The 22,942-nt window shown below is 59.8% G+C and overlaps 1 protein-coding gene across 1 annotated transcript in view; it reads right to left on the bottom strand.

Annotated features, from left to right (window-relative positions):
- Nucleotides 1–21,586, bottom strand: part of TNS1 (tensin 1) — a 132,151-nt gene extending 110,565 nt beyond the window's left edge. The window contains exons 1-9 of the mRNA XM_077829448.1: nt 21,365–21,586; nt 16,705–16,754; nt 14,863–15,034; nt 11,784–11,834; nt 9,409–9,531; nt 7,941–8,005; nt 6,431–6,514; nt 1,977–2,089; nt 790–850 (exon numbers count right to left, since the gene is read on the bottom strand). Coding sequence (XP_077685574.1) covers nt 790–850; nt 1,977–2,089; nt 6,431–6,514; nt 7,941–8,005; nt 9,409–9,531; nt 11,784–11,834; nt 14,863–15,034; nt 16,705–16,754; nt 21,365–21,406 — 761 coding nt within the window. The 5' untranslated portion in view covers nt 21,407–21,586. The remainder of the gene's footprint in view (nt 1–789; nt 851–1,976; nt 2,090–6,430; nt 6,515–7,940; nt 8,006–9,408; nt 9,532–11,783; nt 11,835–14,862; nt 15,035–16,704; nt 16,755–21,364) is intronic.
- Nucleotides 21,587–22,942: the final 1,356 nt, after the last annotated feature.

Here is a 22,942-nt window from a genome sequence, read left to right as displayed (position 1 = left end):
GCCCGTCACCTGGGCTCTGGACCCAGCCAGGAAACTTCCCACGAGGTGATATGTCAAAGGACAAGCTGGAGTGCAGCTCTCCCGGCCGGAGGAGAAAGCATGTGCCCCTGCTCTCTGGGCGGCAGAGTAAGAGCTCCATTCCTGCTAAGGAAGTAAGGGTCCCCTGCCCTCCCAGCCAGACGGATGCTGAGCTGCTCAAAGGTCCGGGTGCACTGGCTTATGGCTGCATCCCTGCACCAGGGAGGGTGGGTGAGGAAGAGGGCTACGGAAAGGCCTGTGCAGAAAAGGCATCACAAAACGATCGGCGGGACTCCTCCAGCAGAGCCCAGGCAGTGGCAGTCCCTGGGGACTGGGCACGTGGAGAACTGAAGGGCGTCTCCAAGCACACCGGAAGGGGAGGGCAGTTTTTAGGTCAGATGCGCTGATCCGCCCATGCCGCCGGGATTCTTCGGAGCAGGTCAGGCGCGTGTCGGGGGCGAGTCTACACGGCATGTGTCTGCAGCGGGGCTTGGGGGGACAATAGCGGATTTGGGACCCCCAGAAAAATCTCCCCCCACCCCGGCCAACATTAACCATAAGCGCAAAGTGCAGCTTGTTTCAACCCCAAGCTCTCCCCTTCCCTTACAGGACCCAGCCATGTTTCACACCAACACCCGAGCTCATCGGAGTCCGAGATGCAGAAGGCCCATTGGGTCACCGGGACCATCTCTCGGGCAGGAGACAGTCACAGGGACTGGAAGCAAGGGCCTCTAGGCAGAGAGAGGAACCCAAGAGAGAGCTGATATTTACTAGATCCCAGATGTGTACACCGGCTGCATGGCCTGGTAGATCTTCAGGAAGGGCCGGCAACCTAGAAGACACCGATCAGAAATGGAGAGAAGGAGCATTCGTTAGCCAAGGGGATTAGTCACCAGGAAGGAAAACAAACAGCCCAGCCAGGTGGAGTGGGACAGGGTGCTGGGGACCTTTCCCTAGCCTGCCTGCTTCTCGGAGCACCTTCCCCAGGCCTGGACAACAGACGGCCCGGAGACGTGGAGGTGGGAGCAGAGAGGCCCCTACACGTTGTCCGCCCTTCCTACTGACAGACCGCAGTGAGACATGGCAGGCTGCCCCGGCCCAATCACAGCCCTTGGGGTCCAGAGTCCCTAACAACTAGCACTGGAGAGAACTCAGTGCACCAGCCAGGGGTGAGCCAGGCCCTGCTGATGACAACAGAGGGGAGCCCATGCAGCTTCCGGGCTGGTGACTGGAGGATGGCAACCCCCCTGCTTAACGGCTGTGTGTCGAGGTGCCAGCAATCCCCCGGAGTTAGGGCCACCGCTGAGTTCCCACAATAAGCCCAACTGCAGCTCCATTCTGGAATCCATTGGAAATGGCCATGAGCCGTTGGCAAAGATGCTCTGTCTACACTAGGGCTCCCACCACAGAGCTGCACAGTGGCTAGCGACAGGGTGATCGCCCTTCCCTCCACCTGCTCTGGGTGGCGTGCCCCAGGGGGCCAGGACACAGGCCGGGGCTGCTCTTGGGCAACCCAGATGCCCACCAGGGCAGGTGGAGACGTCGGGGCTCCCCGCAGAGGCCTGGGCTTCCTGGGCAGCGCTTACCATGGCCCGGCTCCAGCTTCTGGCCTGGCCAGGGGGCAGAGCCTTTGGGGGGAAAGGAGGGGCAGGGGTGAGGCTCCTGCATGCGTCCCGTCCTGCTTTAGCCTTTCGAAAAGCGGTCACCCTGCCTAGCGAGGGGAGAGACGGCTGAGGCCCAAACTCATCCTGTCAACAAGGCATTGATAGTGACCGGCAGGAAGCTACACACGGCAGCCCATGGCACCCTGGAGCCCACGCAGCCTCCGGTCTCGCTTGCATATACCCTACCCACCCCATGCCCCCTACCCCTCATGCAGGTTCTGTGCCCCTGGAAAGTAGAGTCACGCTGGGGGGCAGCCAACAGCCCTCCCGTGCCGGAGCCGGGGGGACACTTACCGCCTTTGGACTCGAAGTTGGGGATCCCGTGCATGATGACATGGTGCAGGAACAAGGGCTTGTTGTTCATTTTGATGGTGCCGGACAGCAGGCCGCTGAAGTAATGGACATACCTGGGGCAGAAACCAGCGTGCGTTCGGGAGGTTAGTGGTGTCTGTGCATGGCCTGTTCAAGCTGCTTTGGTCTCCCCACTGCAGAAGGGGGCTGGGCACCTGCCCCCTATTCCCTCTGCTTCTTTCCTTCCACCCGGATACCCCGCTCAGTAGCCCTTTCCGTCTGTAAACCAACCCTTCGGCTCAGTTGCCTGCACTGGAAGCCGTTCCAAATGTGCCCCAGAATCCTTTGCTCCAAAGGAGACACCCTGGCAGCTGACACCATGGGATCCAGGCTCATCTGAGACTCAAAGGCACCGACTGAGCAGAAACAGGGTGGCCAGAAACTTCACAGCCAGGGAGGAGGGTTTCAGGACTGGCTAGAAGGCCCAAGGGGTCTCAAACCTGGGCCTTCAAAGCTGCCAAGCGGCAGGCATCTCCATGCTTCCAGCCAAGGAGAAGCTATAACCAGCTCATGTTACACTACCCACAACCCAGAGGACACAGACCAGAGGAAGTCCCACCTCAAGGGGTCTGACAGGCAGCAGCCTCATGGCTCCTGATTGGCTTCCTCCCCTATATAAATAAACCCAGGGAGCATTCCAGGAAGCTTCCAGACAACAGCGCGCCTCTCCTGTAGCTGTCACCATCATTCCTACTCCCTGTTCTTGAACTCCTAGCTTTGATCTCACCTTGATTTGGACCTCGCCTCCTGACCCGGACCCTGTAACCTGACTCGGACTCTGATCCTTGGTATCGGCCCCAGCCTAGAACTTGACTGTATGCCTGCATCTATCTTATTATCTATCCCATTCCTGATGGTTCCTGACATTCTGTTCACGTTTTTGACTGTCGCTGCAGATTGAGTAGATGTTTTCAGAGAATCATCCACAATGGCTCCAAGATCTTTCAGCCAATTTAGACCCTATCATTTTGTATGTATCGCTGGGATTATGTTTTCCTAGTATTCGTTACTTTACATTTATCATCACTGAATTTCATCTGCCATTTTCTTGCCCACTCATGCAGTGTTGTGAGATTCCCTTTGTAACTTTTCACAGTCAGCTTTGGACTTAACTATTTTAAGTAGTTTTGTATCATCTGCAAACTTTGCCACTTCACTATTTACCCCTTTCTCCAGATCATTTATGAATATGCACTGTAATTTTCACTCCATGCATCTGAAGAAGTGGGGCTTTTACCCCCGAAAGCTTATGCCCAAATAAACCTGTTAGTCTTTAAGGTGCCACTGGACTCCTCGTCGTTTTTGTGGATACAGACTAACACGGCTACCCCTCTCATAATAAGATAGTGGCATGATGATATCTTCTGTCTAAATCCATGGTACATCACCACCTCGAATGCTGTGTGCGGTTCTGGTCACCCCCAGTCCACCTGGCCCTCATGACCTACCCAACACTGACAAAGCACAAGGCTGTTGGCTGGTGGGACCACGCGTCCCCACTGAATTCTCCAAAGTGGAACAGCCTGATCTGGAATGTCTGACTGGCCAAAAGAGAACTCCTTCGAGACCGTTAGTTGTTCAAAGCTGGGCCTTAGTCCACTGAGCGGATCATCTCCTCCAGGCCTCCAATAGGATCCAAACTTGACTTGCCACGTCAGCATCACCTGCTGTGGTTGATCTGTGTACGCACAGACCAGCTAACCTGGGAGACGGTGCAGGCTTGCTGGGGTATGTTATTGTGCCCAGGTAAACTCGCTGAGCAGAACTCCTTTCCTCACACAGAGCTCACACTAGATACGCACATGCGTTTGGCTCAGAAGTCCCAAGAGATGTGATAAACCTAACGAGGTCCTGTTCTAACAGTGGTTCTGGGAGTGGGGCCAGCAAATGACTGACACAGTAACCCAAACTGGGGAAGAACTGATCTACCTTAGAAGGCTCAACTAAGAGTGCCAGGATGGGCATGCAGAAATAGAGAGAGAGAGAAAACAGTGAAACCCACAAGCTTTCAAACTGCAACATAAGCTTCCCCCACAGAAGATCTCAGCTCAGATGCTCAAAGATGTAGGCACCAGACTCTTGTTGTTTTCACCTTATCCCTCTGAGGACGTGGGCCGTCCACCCAAACCGCTCCTAAATCAAACCCCCAGCCCCAGTGAGCCGCTGGGTGTTCTGGGCCCCCAGGCACTGGCGTTTGCCCTGCGCGGATCCCAAGGTGTTGAGCTGGGGTTGGATTTCTCCCACCAGCCAGAGCGATCTGGATTCCGAGCCGTGTTCACACCTGCCCGTGGGCTGCCCTGGTTTCCAGGCCAGGGTGCGGGGGCATGAGAGCGAGGGAAAGCCCAGGGGAGCAGAGCTGGAGGCAGAGGCAGCGATGGGAGAGGAGACGGGCTCGAAATCTCTACGGATCCCCCTGCAGCACCAGGAAAATCTCCCCCCCGGCTGCCATTCAGCAGCTCCAGCGCCCGGAAGGGATAAACTGGGACGGCGGCATGGATGGCGGGAGGCCTCTAGTGCCCCCTAGTGGAGCAGAGGGGAACGCACGCTTGATACCTGGGAGTTCTGCAGGCTCCCTCCCCGCAACAGGGGGGCCCGGGTGGAGCACTGCCCCATTCATCTGACCTGCACCCCATATGCCAAGAGGGCTCTTGTCACTTCGATACCAGCCAGGTCCCTTTCAGGACAGGAGAGGGCAGTGCCACTTGGCCCAGGCTTCTGTGTCAGCATGGGCCAGGGTGCACGCAAGGGGGCAGTTCGAAGGGCAATTCCCTCATGGGTTGTCCCATAATTGTCCACTAGGGAGTGTCGCACCCCACGCTCTGAAGCAGCTGGCGCCATGCCCTGTCCGAGACGACCAGGCAGTGCCTGGTCCCTACTTGGTTCAAGGGAGAAGCAAGGGGTACGCGGGGCGGGTGGCAGAGCTGGCCCTGTGGCTGTAACCAGCAGCTGGGCCCGTGTAATCTGATGGGCAGCCTGCTCCTCTATTGAAGCACCCGTGACACGCACGGGAAGTGGAAGTTACAGGGCCATTACCGAGTCCCCGATCGTGCCGGCCAGATGTTGGCAGGAACAATGCCATGGGCCGACCTGACAGGGCGCTGCCCAGAAAACCCGCAACCAGCAGCAGCCACTGACAGAGCCCAACACCCACTTGGTAGATGGGGCCCGATCCCGAGCTGATGCAAACAGACCCAGCGCAAGGGAGGTCACTCGAACTGCACCGACGTCCGGGATCTGACCCAGCCCCTGTGTGCCTTTATATGGATAGTGCCCTGCAGATAACTTGAGACACGCACATGCCCCATACCCAGAGCTGGGCAATTACAGGTGGCACAAATGCTGCTTGGAGAAAGGAAGCATTTTACTGCGTTTACCCTGCTAAGTGGATGCCGGGTTGCAGCCTGTTGAGCCCGGCCTGGTGCATCTGTCGGCCTGGTGCAGGTCACTGAGAGCCATGGGCATCAAAGCTCAGCGAAAAAGCTTGATTTGCAGTGCAAGGCAAATCCCCTTCCCTGGGAGGCACCTTCAATTCCCAACAGCCCGGACGGGTCCTGAGCTGGCTGCTCGCACATTGCCCTGCAGCCGCCTGTTGTCTGTGTGTCTGTCCCTGTAGGGGCTGTAGACTTGCCCGCAGGTGGGGCATTCATTCTCCCAGGTTCCTCTGGGTTGGGGACTCAGCTGAACAAATCCAGAACTCGGCTCAGCACCGTTAATCTGCCAAGGCTTCTGGCAGAGCAAGGGGCACGCAGAGGGTGCTTGGCAGGCCAGGCTGGTCCGCAGGAGGCTCATCCCCAAGCCCGTGTCAGGAGAGTTTCCCCTGGGCACCACGGCTGTGGGAACGCAAAGCCCCACCCTGAGATCCTGGCTGAGTGCAGGAGCCAGGGTACAAAGGGCCAGCCCCCCACACGCACTGCCTCAGCTCCTCGCTCTCGGTTGGGGTCTTGATATTTTCCTTTAAAGCAAGGACAGAGCCGACCCAGAATCTCAAACCCAACCCGCCATGCATCAAGCCCCTGCATCCAAACCCATGCCTATGATCTGGGTCTGGATCAGATTCAGAGCCAGAAGGGACCCAGTTTCTGGATCTAGGCCAGGCATCCTGCTCCTGCTTTCCAGCCCTCTAACCTGCATAGGGGGGCCAGAGTTTACCCAGCTACCTCTGCTGGAGGGCCTCTCCCCCTCCCAATTTGATGCACCACACACCAGGCACACCAAGTCCTGCCACCAAGGGGCATCTTTTCCCACCTGAATCCATGCCCCGCGCACACCATGTCCGGGCACCACATGCCCGATCAAACACCGGCTCAGTCACCACCTTTAATTCCATCACCACAGGAGGGGCCCGGGCCAGTGCTCACAGCTCGGGCCGCCGGGGAGGGAGGAGCTGCAGGACTGACCTCTTCTGCGACGGCTGCCCGACCGGCAGCACCTTGTCCTCGTAGAACCTCTTCATGGCAAACCTGTCGAGGGCTTGGTCCGCGCTGCGGGGGGAAGGTGCACGGGGTCAGAGGGGCGGGCGGCAATAAGGCCCAGTGCGCGGGAGGGCGTGGCAAGGGGGCTCGGTCTCCGCCCGACACGTTTATAAACAGGAGGTGCCGGAGAGCTCACTGGGGCTCTTTCGAGGCCTTTCGGGTTTTATCTGACCCGGGGAAACGTCCCTCGGGGCTTGTTTGGGGGCCAGGGGTGGAGAGCCCTGGGCTAGCAGGGGGCTGCGGGGTCGGGAGTGAGGGGCATCGGCAGAGCTGTTGGGGGGAGCCCAGGGCTGGGGTAGCAGGGAGCTGCGGGTTGGCACTGAGGGGCCCTGGCAGAGCTGTGGAGGAGGGGAAACCAGGACTGGAGTAGCAGGGGGCTGTGGGTTGGGGTTGAGAGGCCCCAGCAGAGCTGGGGGAGACGCCAGGGCAGGTCGGGACTGAGGGGCACCCCAGGGCGGGACGAGCAGGGGGTGCTGTGGGTCAGGGCTGAGGTGCCCCGGCAGCATCGTGGGGCGGGAGGAGGGTGTTTGCCCAGTTTGCCTCTCCCCCTCCCAGTCAGCCCCACACTCCAGAGCTCGCCCCCAACACACGCTGCCTGGGTCCCGGACGCTGTCTCCACAGGGCTGCACCGGATACCCCAGCTCAGGGAGGCGGCTCCCACTCGCCCCCCGGATTTATGGACACAAACCGGAGCCGGCTGGATGGACACAGACCTGAAATTCCCACTGCAGCCTGAGCCGGGCGGGCGGAGACCCAGTCCACGATGCCCGGCCCCAGGAACCCTGCAGGCTGCAGTCCTCTAGCATAGGGGCAGGGGCATCCCCCGACCCCCCACATTCTGCCCCCAACCGAGGAGCCGCCCTGGTCCTGTCAGTCCTTGGCCACCTTTCCCTGCTGCCAACCCAGGGCGCTGGGGACAGCTGTGGGTGAGGGACCCTGTTCTCCTCTCACCCAGCAGCTGACCGGGCTGGGTTTGAAGTGCTAGCCTGGAGGCAAAGGGCCCCATATCTCATTTGCAGGCCCCCACGTCCCTGCCCCCCAGGAGGTGGTCTCTTCTTCTCCTCCCTCGGTGTCTGCCCCGCCTGCTGCCCTCCCAGGTGGCTGGTTCGGGCGGATGGTCCCCCCTGAGCCGGGCCAGGGAGATGCCAGGAGCCGAGAAGCTGCCAATGGTCCCCCCAGGCAGAAAAAGGGGTGGGCACCAGGGCCCAGAGCCCAGCCCAGAATGGGGGGCTGGGCCAAAGGCACCATTACTGCTGCTGGGGAAGCGGGAGGACGCTGAAGAGAAGCAGCATCCTCCTGAACCAGGCTCTGAAAGGCGGGTCCCCGGGCTGGTTATCTCCTGGGGGGCACTTAGGCTGTGGGAAGAGGGTCCAGAGGAGATGCCGGGGGTGCTGCTCCAGGTGCCCCACACCCACGCACGCCAGGCTCCTCTCACCTGGCTGAAATGTTGCTGTAGTGCATGTAGGCAGCAACCACGACTCCCATCCGGCCTCGGTTTCCCTGCAAAAGACCAGAACAAAGAGGGCGTTGGGCACCCCAGGGGGCAACCAGAGACATCCCAGAGTCCGCCAGCCAGCGGCAGGGTCCTCCCCTTGACTTCAACAGGCTTTAGACCGGGCCCCGAGTGCCGCGCTGCATTGCTGGGCGCTGGTAACCCGCCGCCACGTTCCACCCCAGAGGTGGCTGCATTGCAGCAGCCAGCAAAATGTTCACAATATTTCCAGCCTGCACCGCCCGGAGTGATCCGCTAGGGAAGGGAGGTGCGAGAGGAATCCGAGACATCAGTGCTGGGATCTTGTATTTGGCCAGCCAGATGAATAACCCCCTGCAGAAGCTTTTAACAGAAGGGAACTGCTGTGTCTGGATTTGGAAGCTATTGTGTTTCTAATTATGTATCACGCACACGGAGTGTGTTGTCATGCCTGACTGTGTGCGTGTCCCCTCACTCCCCTATCTACCAGGCCAGAGGTGATGAGTGGGGGAGCGAGCATGCAGGGTCGCACGCCTCCCCCAGATTGCTCGGTCACATGGTGCGGCTGGGCCCCCTCCCTGCGGGACAGCTGAGTTGACAAGCTGCGCCAGAGGCAGGAGGAACAGCTGGGAGCCAGAGGTGGCTGCATTTCAGTGGTGAGTAGAAAGTTGTGGGTTAAATTTCCCTGTCTGTAGGATCTCGTCTGTACCTCTCTCCTCCCAAAGCACCTTGCCAGGGCCGCTGAACTGCAGCCACCTCTGGGGTGGCTCAAAGGCAGCCAGCACACTCCAGGCTGCACAAGGGGGTGGGGTAGGATATGACACAGGAGGTGACCATGGCATGGTCTGACCCCAAGGACCCAACGAACCCAGGAGTTTCTAGCTCGTGGCACTGGGCACTGACTCAGACATAGGTCCCAGGGGTCGCTGAGAGCTCTTAAGGGAGCATCTACAAACACCTGCTCCTCGGGGTCTTCCCCACCCTCTCAGTAAAGCACAGATGGGCTAGTTACCAGCCCCGTGTAGGGCCGGGCTCCATTCAGCCCGGCTGCCGGCTGGGAGAGCGCCCGGTGCTGGAGCTGGGAAAGCCGCCGGGGGTGACACGGTCGCTGCTGGCACTGAAGGCCGGGTGGGGCTTGCCAGGGGGGCACAGGGCTGGCCGCAGCGCTCTTTCCTTTGAGTCCGAGATGTCACCGGGCCACAGACCTGCCCCTGCGCCCCATCTCACCCCTTGTCCCTCGTTCAGCCCCTCCGGGAAGTGTTCCAAGCTGCTCCCCGTCTCCCCGCAAGCCCTACTCCCCCTCCCCTGTGTCCCTGTGCCCTGCCCCCTGAGACAGCACCCCCCTGCTTTTCTCTCCCCACCGCGAGCGGGGCCGATAGGCCCAGGCCACTGGTGAACAGGCCCTGCCCCCCCGGGGGGCGCTCTCGCTCACCTTGTTGTGGAGGACGACCACGTTGTGGGGCTCGGCGCTCAGCCACGTGTCCATGGCCTTGCAGACGCTGCAGATCTTCTCCAGGGCAGGCGTGTGCAGGTCGGGCCACCCGAAATCCAGCACCTGGGATGGGCAGAGACGGAGGGAGGAGGAGGAGGCTGGATGAGACGAAGGCTCCCTCTGGGGCTTTTGGTTACCGGTTGCCGTAGATGCCCAGGGCTCCTCACGCCAGCCTGGCCTCACGGGCGCTGCCGCCCGCCGGGTAACCTGCCCCGGGTGGGACCCACGGTGTGCGGACCCACTCACGGGGCCGCTGGTTGAGAGATGCAGGTGATTCCCTTCCAGGGGCAGAACAGGCCTCCGCCTTGAGGTATCTCCACAAGGGAGCCTTGCCCACACCTGGTACCCAGCAGGAATGGGAGGGCACCATGCCAGCTGCCCAAGACCCTGGGCTAAGCAGTGGGGCCAAAGCAACCAAGCCCCTGGCCCCCAGCCTGCCCTGCCCTCCACCACACCTAGAATGGAAAGGAGCTGGCACCTCATTACGGGATGGATCGCAGGAACCCCTATCGAGAGCCCCCGGGCACTCCAATTCCCTGGCACACCCACCCGTTGCTCTGCCCCTTCCTGGAGCCGTCGATGCTGAGATTAGGCAGCTCTGGTGTGGTGCCATCAAGCCCCATGGCAGAGCCTCACCCACGCTGCGCTGGCTGGCCTTACCCGCCCATCAGCCTGGGGGAAAGGGCACAGGTGGGACAGCGACAGAGGGAGGACATGAAGACAGCGATGGGACGTGCTGAACCAGGACCTGGGGGAGGTGGGCTGTGTGGTGCATGGGCGGGAAGGGGTTAATTGTGCCCAGTGCCAGCCTGGCCCGCATCCCTGCTCCGGTGGTCCCCTCTGCAAGGCACGGGCATGGCACCACGGGAGGGGCCGTGTGCCACCCTGATTGATTGGCAGCACAGGGGACAGAGGCTGGAGCCACCCACAAACCCGGGGTCCCACCCTGCCAGGGCCTGAGCCAGCCCCCGTAAGGCGCGGGGCAGGGTCTCTCCCAAGGGCAGGGCTGGGGGCTCTGCCTCCCGCTCGGCCCAGTGAGTAGGGACAGCCCACGGCCTCGGCTGCCCGCTCGGACTGACCACAAAGGGAGCCAATCTGAGGCAGCGATCTGGGTGGGCAGGCGGGGTACAAGGGATGTGCAGCATCCCTCCAGCCACTGAGTGAATTGGCACAAGCCCTGGACCACTAAAGCAGGAGGTGAAAGGGGCCGGAGCCCACCCCCGAGCCCCGGCCCAGCCGACTTTCCCCTCCTCCTTGGTGCTACCCAGCTGCAGAGACCCAGGGGACTCCTGGCCCTGTGCTGGTTTCTTTGCTCCCAGGAGACAGCCCCCGCGCCTATCCATTCCCGCTGCCCCGGTGCTACCCACCTGGCACACCGAGGGGGCTTGCAGCGCTCCGGCTGTCTCCCCGGGAACGGAGCTGGGGGACAGGCTGAAAGATCCCGGCGCGTGCCTGGCTCCCAGTCCTCGCACAGCCCGTGCGGCCGCCAGAGGCAGCGGGAGCAGGATGGGATTGGCGGACAAAGAAAACACATCCGCGGAGCGAAGGAACACTCAGCCAGTGGGGGATCCAAAGGGCTGGCAGCAGCCCTGTCCCGACGCGGACTCTCTCGCCGCTGGCGGGTCCTCACGGGAGTCCCCTTTTCCGGCTAAGCCCCCCACACACTCTGGGGCTCTGGCGTCCAGGCCCCATTCTGATCTCAGCCAGAGTCGCTCCACCAGCTTCCAAAGAGTCGCTGGGATCAGGGCCGGCCCCATCGCAGCTGGCAGCCCCCGGGCGTGGCTGGGGAGTGACAAAATGGCTCTGAGGCCGGCCCCCAGAGCCCAGACACCACAGAGAATTGCACCCGCGACGGCGCGGGCTCGGCTGGGCTGCCAGGAGAGGCCGGTCCTTGCCAGGGCTCAGGGATTCCTGGGCACTTCTGCAGCCCCAGACACACCCGCGGGGGTGCCAGTGACCTGGGGTTCGTCACTGCCAGTCCCCCGCTTCGGTTCTGGGGCTGGGGGAGGGGGAAGAGAGCTGTCTGGGCACCACAAAGGGGCAGGTTTCACCTCCCCTCCGCCCCAGGGCCTCCCCTGCCCTGAAGGACCCCCTGTGGGGCTCAGAGGGGTGCTCCATTTCCATGACCCTTGGCCTCTCCACCGGGGCTGTCCGGGAGGGGGCTCTGGAGACGTGGCCCACTGGGCGCTGGGCTGGGACCCGCCAAACTCACTGCTTACGGGTGGGAACACACCTGCCTTGTGACCCGCCTCGACTCCGGCTCCTCCTGGGCCTTTTGTCCCCTCCCCCAGCCCACAATAGTGCCCGGAGCTTACCTTGGAGTGCAGCTTGCTGATGTCGTGTCTGCGCTCGGACAGATTGAAAAGCTTGGGAGAGAAGGAGAGGAAAGAGTTAGGAGAAGAGCAACGGTGGAGCAAAGACGGCCCCAAACCCAGGGACGGTGCCCCTGGGCCACACTACACAGACCCGGCCCCAGGGACAGAGTGCAGGGCCCCTGGGCCACAACACACAGACCCAGCCCCAGCCCCAGGGACAGCGTGCAACAGCCCTGGGCCACCCCGCACAGACCCAGCCCCAGGGACAGGGTGCAACAGCCCTGGGCCACAACACACAGACCCGGCCCCAGGGACAATGTGCAACAGCCCTGGGCCACCCCACACAGACCCGGCCCCAGCCCCAGGGTCAGCGTGCAACAGCCCTGGGCCACCCCGCACAGATCCAGCCCCAGCCCCAGGGACAACGTGCACTATCCCCGGCCACCCCACACAGACCGGTACCAGTCCCAGGGACAGCATGCAGCATCCCCGGCCACCCCGCACAGACCCGGCCCCAGCTCCAGGGACAGCGTGCAGCATCCCCGGCCACCCAACACAGACCCGGCCCCAGCCCCAGGGACAGCGTGCAACAGCCCTGGGCCACCCTGCACAGACCTGGTCCCAGTCCCAGGGACAGCGTGCAACAGCCCTGGGCCACCCTGCACAGACCTGGTCCCAGTCCCAGGGACAGCGTGCAACAGCCCTGGGCCACCTCGCACAGACCCGGTCCCAGCCCCAGACATTTGGCAGGGGCTAGGGGAAGAAGGATGGAGTCACAGCAGCAAGATCTTGCAGCTCTTCGGCTCAGAGCAGGGTGGGATAACGCAGGGCCGGAAGGCAAGGCAGGGAGCTGGGCCCTGGTGCAGCGGAGAAGGGGCAGCCAGGGGGATTTCGTCGGTGCCCCAGGATGCTCAGGAGACCCGTGCTGCCCCCCTGAACCAGCAGCACTGAGCTGCTGGAGCCCCGCTCATTACTGGGGCTGGGAGCAGGACTCCGCACCCATATCACTGCACCCTCAGGGACAAAACTCTCCCCCCACAGCCTGCAGGGACGGTACAGCCCCCTCATGCTCCCTGCGCACCAGGTGGGGACCCCGGGGCTGGGTCTGTCCCGCAGCAGAGCCATGGCTGTGGGGGAGTCTCCGCGAGGCTGCTAGCCACCGGCCCCCTGGAGCGCAGCAAAGCGGCCGCGAGTGTTATGGCTGCCTTGCCCGGGGCGTCACACAGCCGGTGATGTGACCCAGGCGAAAGCAGGGCCAGATGCCCGGAGCTACAGGGAATCTCTGCTCCTGTGTCAGAGAGGAGGTGGGGACCCATGCCTGGCTCCAGGGTCTCTCTGTGGGGCGGGCAGAGGTGGACAGGCACCGGTTGCAGCCTAAAGTCACGACCCTGAGTGACTACGGCAAGAATGACGGAGCAGCCAGATGGCTGGGTGCAATGCCACCGCTGGCGTGACCCAGGAGATCCGATTAGATTTGGGCATCTCAACCAGAGCTCAGACGAGAGCCTGGAGTCAGAGCCCCGGGGGGATGCGGGGGGAGGCTCACAAACAGGTGATGTGATAGTCTGGCAAAATGGGAGGCGTGTCCCAGCTGGACGGGAGCAGGATCCCCCTATGAGAGAAGGCCGAGGCCCCCTGGACTGGATGATCAGAAAGCTCAGTTTTCACAATGGAAAGAGGCAAATAGCGGGGTCCCCCGAGGATCTGTACTGGGACCTGTGTTGCTCCACATACTCATAAATGATCTGGGAAAGGGGGCCAAGAGTGAGGCGGCAAAGTTGGCAGATGATACAAAATTACTCAAGATAGGGAAGTCCAAAGCAGACTGCGAAGAGTTACAAAGGGATCTCATGAAACTGACTGGCCAGGCAACAGAACGGCGGATGAAATTCAGTGCTGGTAAATGCAAACGAATGCACATTGGAAAACAGAGTCCCAACTATACATATAAATGATGGGGTCTAAATTAGCTGTTACCACCCGAGAGAGATCTTGGAGTCACTGTGGAGAGTTCTCTGAAAACATCCACTCAGTGTGCAGCAGCCGTCACAAAAGCGAACTGAATGTTAGGAACCATTAGCAAAGGGATAGAGAATAAGACAGAAAATATCAAAATGCCACTCTCTAAATCCCTGGTTCGCCCACATCGTGAATGCTGCCTGCAGTTCTGGTTGCCCCATCTCAAAAAAGATGCATTCAAATTGGAAAAGGTGGGGTTTGGAAGGGTAACAAAAATGACTTGGGGGGATGGAGCAGCTTCCATGTGAGGAGCGATTTAAAGGACCAGGACTGTTCAGCTTGGAAAAGAGACAACGAAGGGGGGGATGAGGGAGGTCCATAAAACCATGAGGGGTGCGGAGAAAGTGACTTGGGCAGCGTTATTTACCCCTTCACAGAACACAAGAACCAGGGGTCACCCAATGAAATTAACAGGCAGCAGGTTTTAAACAATCATAAGGAAGTATTTCTTCACACAACGCACAGACAACCTGTGGAACTCCTTGCCAGGGGACGTTGTGAAGGCCAAAAACATAACTGGGTTAAAAAAAGAATGAGATAAGTTCATGGAGGACAGGCCCATCAGTGGCTAGTAGCCAAGATGGTCAGGGACACAACCCCATGCTCCAGGTGTCCCTAAACCTCTGACTGTCAGACACTGGGACTGGATGACAGGGGATGGCTCACTCGCTAATTGCCCTGTTCTGTTCACTCCCTCTGAAGCACCTGGCACCGGCAACTATCAGAGACAGGATCCTGGCTAGATGGACCATTGGTCTGATGCAGAATGGCCATTCTTATATTCTTAATGGACCTTCGTGACCATGAATGTATCGATCTCGGAATCTGGGCTTCCACTTCACACCCTCCTGAGATTCCCGAGTCTCCGTCTGGCTCTGGAACATGATGCCAGGACCTTCCCCATGCTGTGGGGAGGTGGATGGCCTGGCAATCCCAGGAATTGAGGATCCCCACCCCTACAGCTTCCTCTCCCACAGTCAGTTCCACATCCTTCCCGACATCCCTCCCCAGGCCCTCCAACTGGCCACCCGCAGACGGGGAGCGAGGCTGTGACTCTTACCAGGTAGCTATCTCCATGCTTGGACTTGAGCATCTGGGCCACCTCCCTGAGGTTGCTGCGGAAGTTCTGCTCCTCGGCCGAGCTGGGGTACGAGACGGCGATGATCCGCTCGGTGATGTACACCAGGTCCAGCTCGCAGCTGTCCTCCATGGTCTGGGCCATGCTCACGCTCCTGGGCCAACAAGAAGCAGCCAACTCAGGTCCCAGCAGGGCGCTACAGGCCTGCAGGGCAAAGGTCTAGAGATCTGGAACCCAAACAAGGTGGCATTCCTGCAGCACCCTCCTTCACCAGACGACTGCAAAGCATGTTGCAAGCTGTAGGTCATTAAGACCCGTGAGCTAATTATTATCATCCCCGATCCACAGATGGGCAGGGCAAGGTATGGACATGGAGAGGTCAAGGGGCTCGAGCGAGGACACGTCGAGACTCCCATGGCAGCTCTAGCCATGGAGTTCAGGTGTGGTGGCTGCCCCGGCCCTACTCTAGCCACCAGCTGCCTTGGCGCAGAGACGGGGCCAATTGCTGCGCCAGCCTCTGCACCCAGCCGTGTGCTCTTGGTGCAGCTCATGGCTCTGGGTTCAGCTGTCCAAACGGCCACTGACCATAGCAGGAAGCAGCAGGACCAGCCCGGCTCCTGGAAACCGTGTCCAGAGCTAACCCTCCCAAAGACCCAGCCCAACACCGGTGGGGAGTTAGTAGCAAGCACCCTACAAGGCCCCACAGGTCAAGAGATCCTTCCTGTGCTGACCCAGGCCCCACCTTGTCCGGCCCATCCCCATCTCCAAGTGCCATTCGTTACATACTCCTATTGTTGCCTCTTGGCAACCAGTTCCGTATCTCCGGGAGCTTATCTCGGTTACAAAAAATAATCCATTAAGTCCAAGTGAAGCCTGGCTGGAACGCACTCCACGGGCCTCTCTCGCTCCTGGCATCCGACCACGGGCCAAGCAAACAGACTGTGGGGTCCTAGATAAGCCTGAGGGAGAGAGCTGCCAAGGCAGCCTATGCCCGCCTGGGGGAGCAATGCTCTGCCCTGCAAGGATGCAGAGGTCACACCTTGACAAGGGCGTGCAGTGTTTGTAAGCAGGGGGTGAGGGTTGGAGACCACAGGAATCCCGAGGAGATAGAGGAGATGAAGAAAGGGGCACCTGAAGTATGGGTGAGCCCACAAGGACCCCAGAAATGGGCCCTACCCTGCCCGGCACTGAGCATCCCTCCTTCCCACTGCCTTCACTGGAAGCTGAAGGAGCTGAGCGCACTACAGGACAGGGGCTGAAGAACACAGTGGGGAGACACCAAGATGGGGATCAGCCTGGAGCATTCAAAGGAAGGGAGTGGGGACTGGCCTTAGTCTTGCTGGGAAAATTCTGGTCCCCCTCCTGCAGCTCAGTCCCACAGGAACCATTCGAAGGGGAGAGCGCCCCATCCTGGGATATCCCCCTAGGCACATATCCCCCTAGCACAGCGCCCCCTAGCACCCTGCGAGAGCTCTGGTTAATTACCAACTTGTGGAGGAGCAATCAGCTAATGAACCACCAGCACAGGGGGAAGAAATTCTTCGCTATACCCTAGGCTGGCACCTGGTTATAACCTCAGGCTTCAGGCTTCCACGCTGCCATGGTCACAAACCACTGCACCAGCCATCGGCAGGAGGCCCCAAGAGGAGGCCGAGTTCCAGATTCTGATTTTAAACACAAGACTGAGTAGATCGAACAGTAACAAACCCCGTCTACACTGATCTCACACTGCTGTGGAGAGAATGAGGCCAGGGCAGCTCTCCTCACCGGGGGAGAAATCTCTGCCCCTGGCATGGTGCTGGGGGGCAATCACAGGGGTTGTACCTGGAAGGTCTGCCTCGTGGCTGGGCACTTTTGGAGGATTTTGTGGATTCCTAAAGAAAAGAGAGAGAAAAGCAAAGTTACCATCGTGGGGGTTCATCAGAGAGGGAAACAGACAGCAGGGCTCACAGCTCGGGGAACAGTGTCTCCGACCACGCAGATCTCAGAGCTAACGCCTGCCACCCCATCCCGGTAACAAATCACAAGCAGCCGGGCTAGTCGGGTCTTGAAAATTCAGAGGTTTTGTCTTTTTGTTCAGTTTAGGGTGGGAAACAATTTCAAAGTCTCCAAAATTTACCCAGGTCAGGAAAACCTGTCCTCTGTTTGTCAGCCCTTTCCTGTACTCTGTACACTTCACCTCTGCTTCTCCACCTTCCCTCCCACCCTATAAAGTACCCCACCCCTCCCCAAACTCCTGATCCCTCTCTTACCCCTCCACAGCACAGCCCCAACCCCCTCCCACTCCCTATCCACACAGCACCCCCAGCCAGCCTGGGAGTGCGTCCCTTGCTCCTGCTGCAAATCTCAGAAGATTAGGGTTGGAAGAGACCTCAGGAGGTCATCGAGTCCAACCCTCTGCTCAAAGCAGGACCAACCCCAGCTAAATCATCCCAGCCAGGGCTTTGTCAAGCCAGGCCTTAAAAACCTCTAAGGATGGAGATTCCACCACCTCCCTAGGTAACGCATTCCAGTGTTTCACCACCCTCCTAGTGAAATAGTGTTTCCTAATATCCAACCTAGACCTCCCCCACTGCAACTTGCGACCATTACTCCTTTTTCTGTCATCTGCCACCATTGAGAACAGTCTAGATCCATCCTCTTTGGAACCTCCCTTCAGGTATCATAGAATCTCAGGGTTGGAAGGGACCACAGGAGGTCATCTAGTCCGACCCCCTGCTCAAAGCAGGACCAATCCCCAATTTTTGCCCCAGATCCCTAAATGGCCCCCTCAAGGATTGAACTCACAACCCTGGATTTAGCACACCAATGCTCAAACCCCTGAGCTATCCCTCCCCCCCAAGGCTGCTATCAAATCCCCCCTCACTCTTCTCTTCTGCAGACTAAACAAGCCCAGTTCCCTCGTCCTCTCCTCGTAAGTCATGTGCTCCAGCCCCCTAATCATTTTCGTTGCCTTCCGCTGGACTCTCTCCAGTTTGTCCACATCCTTTCTGTAGTGGGGGGCCCAAAACTGGACGCAATACTCCAGAGGTGGCCTCACCAGTGCCCAAGAGAGGGGAAGAATCACTTCCCTCGATCTGCTGGCAACGCTCCTACTAACGCAGCCCAATATGCCATTGGCCGTCTTGGCAACAAGTCTGCTCCAGCCAGGCTGCATTCTCTCTTCTGGTCAGCGCTGAGGGAGGCCACATGGGGGAAAGAGATTGCTGAGCCTTTCCAGCCATGGGACCTTGCCCTAGCACATCCTTTCCCCAGGCCATCGCTACGGGAAACTTACCCATGCTAGCGCCTCCTGCAGGCCAACAACCCGCCCCCAAACAGCTGTTGGCAGGTGCCTTGTATCTAAGATCCAGCTGGCTTCCAAAGGGTTAAGTCCATCTCTCAGAGCCCTTCAGTTATCATGTATGGGTCAGATGAGAGGAAGGGGCATTGAAAACCTCCCCTCTTTTTTTCCTGATCTATTTCCAAGTGAAACTCAGATGGATCGATTAATGTCATGAGTTTCTCTGGTCTCAGCCACGCCAGTTGCACAGAACTGTCCGTGCGTGTGCTCCCGGCCCCTGTGCTGTATGGGATGGGGGGCTGGTCTCCACCGAGCAGAGGCCAGGTCTATACCACCAGCAGGACACATTTGCTACCTAACAAGCCAGGCTGCCTGAGCAGCCAGCATTTGCCTTGGCTTGGCTCATCAGAGGAAATGTTTGAGTTCTCAAAGCAGGAAGCGTCTATTTACACACGATCCCCAGCCTCAAGAATCTCATCCACAGCCGGTTTGTTGGGTGACTTCATGACCTCAGCTGAAAAACAGAGTGGGGCTTCCAAAACCCCTCCGTGCATTCACACCTCATTCGTTTTAGGATCTCCAGCCATCAGCGACAAGTCGTTTAAATGCTCATCTTACTTGAGTAGTAAAATCTGACCTCACGGAGGGCCCCACAACGCTGAGCAAACCACAGACCAGTTCCTTGGCTGGATCCTTCTCGGAGCTATGCCAGGGGACACCAGCTGAGGCTCCAGCCCTAGAGAGCCAAGAGTCGCTACACCCCCTGCGGAAATGCAGCTGCCTCTGGGGTGGAGCATGGCAGCTGTTTAAAAAAATGCCCGGCATACAACGGCTTAGGACACTAAATGACAATGAATCCTGTACCAGGGTGAAACTGCAGGAGGAGTTTGGGCTCCTGCCGGCACATTCGTTCAGTACTGACTCTGAGAGAAGAGCGCCACCTACTGGGAGTCCCCAAGAGGACACGCAGCGGGAAGCCCTTGTTAGGTCTGGACAAGGAGCCATCCTTATTCCACACACTGGACAGGCCGGGCTTTAGGACCCACCTAGGACAGTTTTTAGCGGGGGTTCCTGCTTGGCTGCACACACGCACACCCAGCTGGGAGATTTTCAGGAGGATCTGCCCCTTTAAAGGCACCCCTCAGCCACCCCACATCCCCAGGGCCACCGCAATGGAAAATATAATCCTAAACGAGAGCAAAGGAGACCCGTCATGCTCGCTGCAAATCACCTTTGCAATGGTTTGATCAGTTGTCACTGAGGAATGGAGGGCTCATTCCCCCACGGGGCCTGTACGCTGTGGAGGGGTTTTCCAGAGGACTCTTGTGTTTGGCCGAAGACATCCAGGGCAGTTTTACCATGGCTTCAGGGGCAGCAGGTAGGGCAATGCTGAACATCACAGCCACGATCTCCTTCCTCGGCTCCCGGTTGTGGGAAAGTTACCTTTCAAGGTGAGCCAGACCGGTCAAGCCAGCGCAGCAAAAGGCCCTCAGTGTTCTCCGTGAGCCCGTTCTGCTCCCGATCCTTCTGTCTAAGGACCCGCCGTGAGTGACAGCCGAGAGCTCCACCTTTCTCCGCGAGAAATGCCTTTTTCACACAGACTGACAGCCAAGCCCAGGCTCGCTAATCCTGAGCCCGCCGCCCCACGCGCCCAAGGAGTTTGCGTCCATTCTCAGATGTGACTCCTGACATCTCAGCCTCTGGGAGCTTGCTGCGGAAACCAGCGATGAGGCCGAGCTGCGGAGAAAAAGCCACTCGCTGGGCTTCCTCCGAGTCCAAACTCATCGCCTTAGGTTGGGTCTACACTGCAGCTGTCTGCGAGCCTCCCAGGCAGGGGAGACAGCTCCTGCCAGCAGGGCTGGAGCCGGCGTGCTGAAAGTAGCAGTGTGGCTGTTTGCAGCTTGGGCTGGAGCTCAGGCCCACCCGACTCCCTGCGTCCGCGCTCGGGTGGCTAGACCGAGGCTCCACCAGAGCCGCTACCTCCACACTGCTAGCTCAGATCCCGCTAGCACGGGTCGTCCAACTGCTGGCTGCAGTGTGGACGGGACTCACTGCAGCGCATGGCCGTCAGGCGGACATTGCTGGGTGGACGCTGGGATTCCACCAGGTGACGGCCTGCTTGAATGCTGCAGTGAACCCAGAAGGGGGCTGGGCATGGACCTGGATTTCGGCACGGCCTCCTGCAGGGCACGAGGGTGCTGAGCAGACACCGGGCAGTCCTACCTCCCAAACGCCTGGCTCGCTCCCCCTCGGGGACGTCCACACGGCAAAGAAAAACCCGCAGCACCGAGCCTCTGGGTCCGTCAGCACCGCGGCTTTGTCTTCGCAGTGTGGGCGTCCCCTTCGAGGCTTCCGATGGTGACCCCCGCCCCCCTCCTCCTCTGCCCAAAAACGGACAGACAATGAGAGCAACACCACGCTTCCAGAAGCAGAGAGGCACTGGACTGCAGGCTTCCGGGGTGCCTGGAGCCACGACTGGCCTTTGCCCTCCTGCCCCAAGCTGTCCTCAGGGCAGCAGGGGTCAGTATATCGGGCACGATCGGACAGACAAAGCCCCTTGCACCGGGGAATCACACTCATGCCGGGATCCTTGCCCACACCGCCCAATGGCCTCCAGCACGGGGCGCGCACCACGCCAGTTCCCCTCCAGCATGTGCAGTTCGCTTCCATGGCCCATCTCAGTCCCTGCTGCTCCCAGCTGGCATGAGGGCATCCTAGGAGCCCGAGCAGGAATCAGCGAGGGGTGCAAATGGACCCAGGAGCCAGGAGCACCAGTCCGCAGTGCTAACCGCCGGACCACACCCCCCCCGCGGGGCTAGAACCGACGTGCCTCTGAGATCGGGCCAGGCTGGGCACATTCGGAGGGAGGAATCACATGGCCTCGAAGCAGGTCAGCAGCAGCCTTTGCCTGCTGCCCGCTCTGTACCCTTCCATTAAGGAAATGAGACCGGACAGCCCCCGGGAAATCTCTTGCGCTGATGGCCAGGGCCTGTCAGAGCATCTCCCGCTCCATCGCCACAGTGATGTACACCCCCTGGCCCTCCTACTCCATCTTTCACCACTGGGGAGGCGACAAGCCCATTTCCAACCCCATCTTGGGGTGCGTAAACCCCAGGGCAAAGCCGAGCAGCGTGGACCCGCGGCCCTCTCTCCCCTCCCACCACCGCCTCGGCCCCTTCCCCCCTTGGCCCACGGATTTACCTTGGACCAGGTGAAGCTCCTGCTAATCCGCCTCCAAGGCATGGCCGCTCCTCTGCCCCGAGACCTTCCCAAGCAATCCCCCCACCGGGGCAGCGAATCCGAGCTGCAGCCCACTGCAGAGCTAGGTCACTGCGGTGGGGTTACTGGAAGGGTGTGAGGCTGGAACAGGCCCCGCGCTCAGTCATTCTGCCTCTAGGTCTGAGCTCCCCCGTCCCCTCCACTCCGCGGCTCACCACAAGCGCGCTCCTGGTCCGTTCGCTCAGGGAACCGCCCCCGCCCCACTCCTCCGGCCCCCTCCCGCCCAGCAGAAGAATCAGGCAGCTATCAGCTGATAGCAATAAGAACAGGCCAGGCTAATGTTATTAAGGGCTTCTGATGAGCAGCAGCCAGGATCCGAGCTGCAGGGAGGGAGAAGCTACAAAAGATCCCCTCTCGTGCAACAGGCTGGGGCGATCCCTGCCTCGCGGGGCTGGCTCCACATGAGTGAGACCGGACCCCATCCACTGCCCATTTACCTAGCGTAGCGCTGAGCAAATAGCGCAGGCATGGCCAGACGGGCGCGGACCCTCGGCTCCATCTGGCTCACGGTCCCGTCTCTGACCAGAGCAGCCCCAGGGGGAGAAGAACATGGCAGTAGCAGACGGGGCAGGATCTGCCCCCACAGTAGGTCCTGGTTTGCATGAGGTTTAATAGCCTTTCCGCACTCGTTGTGAGAACTCGGGCTAGTCCTGATAGCCAGTTAAATGTCCAGGCCTCGTGTGTTACACAGAACACCCAGCAGGGCCTCTCTATTTTCCAGACACTTTCTCCTCCAACACCTTCCTGGGGGTGTAGCTCCCCCCGATTCCGGTCTCGGGTCCAACTTGTAACGATTGCCAGCACTCCCAGCAACCGAACCAGTGTCCAGTCTCTTGCAGGTTTGCTGGCAGAAGAGAGTTTTCAGGGGGCCGGGGGAAATCTGGGGGGGCAAATGTCTTCGTGCTGGTGTGACAAACCAGCCTCTGGCCCAAAGCTACTGCTCTGGTCTCCCATAATGCCTTGCCCCGGGCATCCCTTTGTCCAGACAGATCTGCTCAGCATGCCAGGCGCTGCCAGGTGACCCGGCCTCGCCAGCGCCTTGCTCTCCATGAAGACCGTGAAATGCCAGCTCCTCCCCTGGAGGCTGCCATGGGTGTGCTGGGTGGGGACCCCGGGGGGAGAGGAGTCACGCCTGTTTCACTTCACTTCTAAGGGAAGAGCAGGCAAGTGAAGCGGCAAATGAGCCGCCAAAGCAGGAGCGGAGGTTTTGGGGGGCTGCAGCCAACCGCCACCCGCCTGACACCAATCTGCACCGGCTCCTGGCACTCCCTGCAAAATAGACTTTTCATGTAAATTGCAACGAACACAGTGGCTCCGGGAGACCTCTGTCCAAGTCACACTCCCCCCCCAACCCTCCCCCACCCCGCTCCCAAGAGGGGGGCATGGCTGGATTGCCCTGCAGAGGTGCTCTGCCTAGCTGCAGAGCCAGAAGGCGAGGCAATAAATCGGTATTAAGGTGCACTGACAGCACAGGGCAGGGGAAGCCTGCACTGAACCTGC

This window comes from Eretmochelys imbricata, chromosome 11 (genome assembly GCF_965152235.1).
Source record: "Eretmochelys imbricata isolate rEreImb1 chromosome 11, rEreImb1.hap1, whole genome shotgun sequence".
NCBI lineage: Eukaryota > Metazoa > Chordata > Testudines > Cheloniidae > Eretmochelys > Eretmochelys imbricata.
The sequence above is the reverse complement of the archived record's forward strand: the minus strand, read 5'-3'. Positions and strand labels throughout refer to the sequence as shown.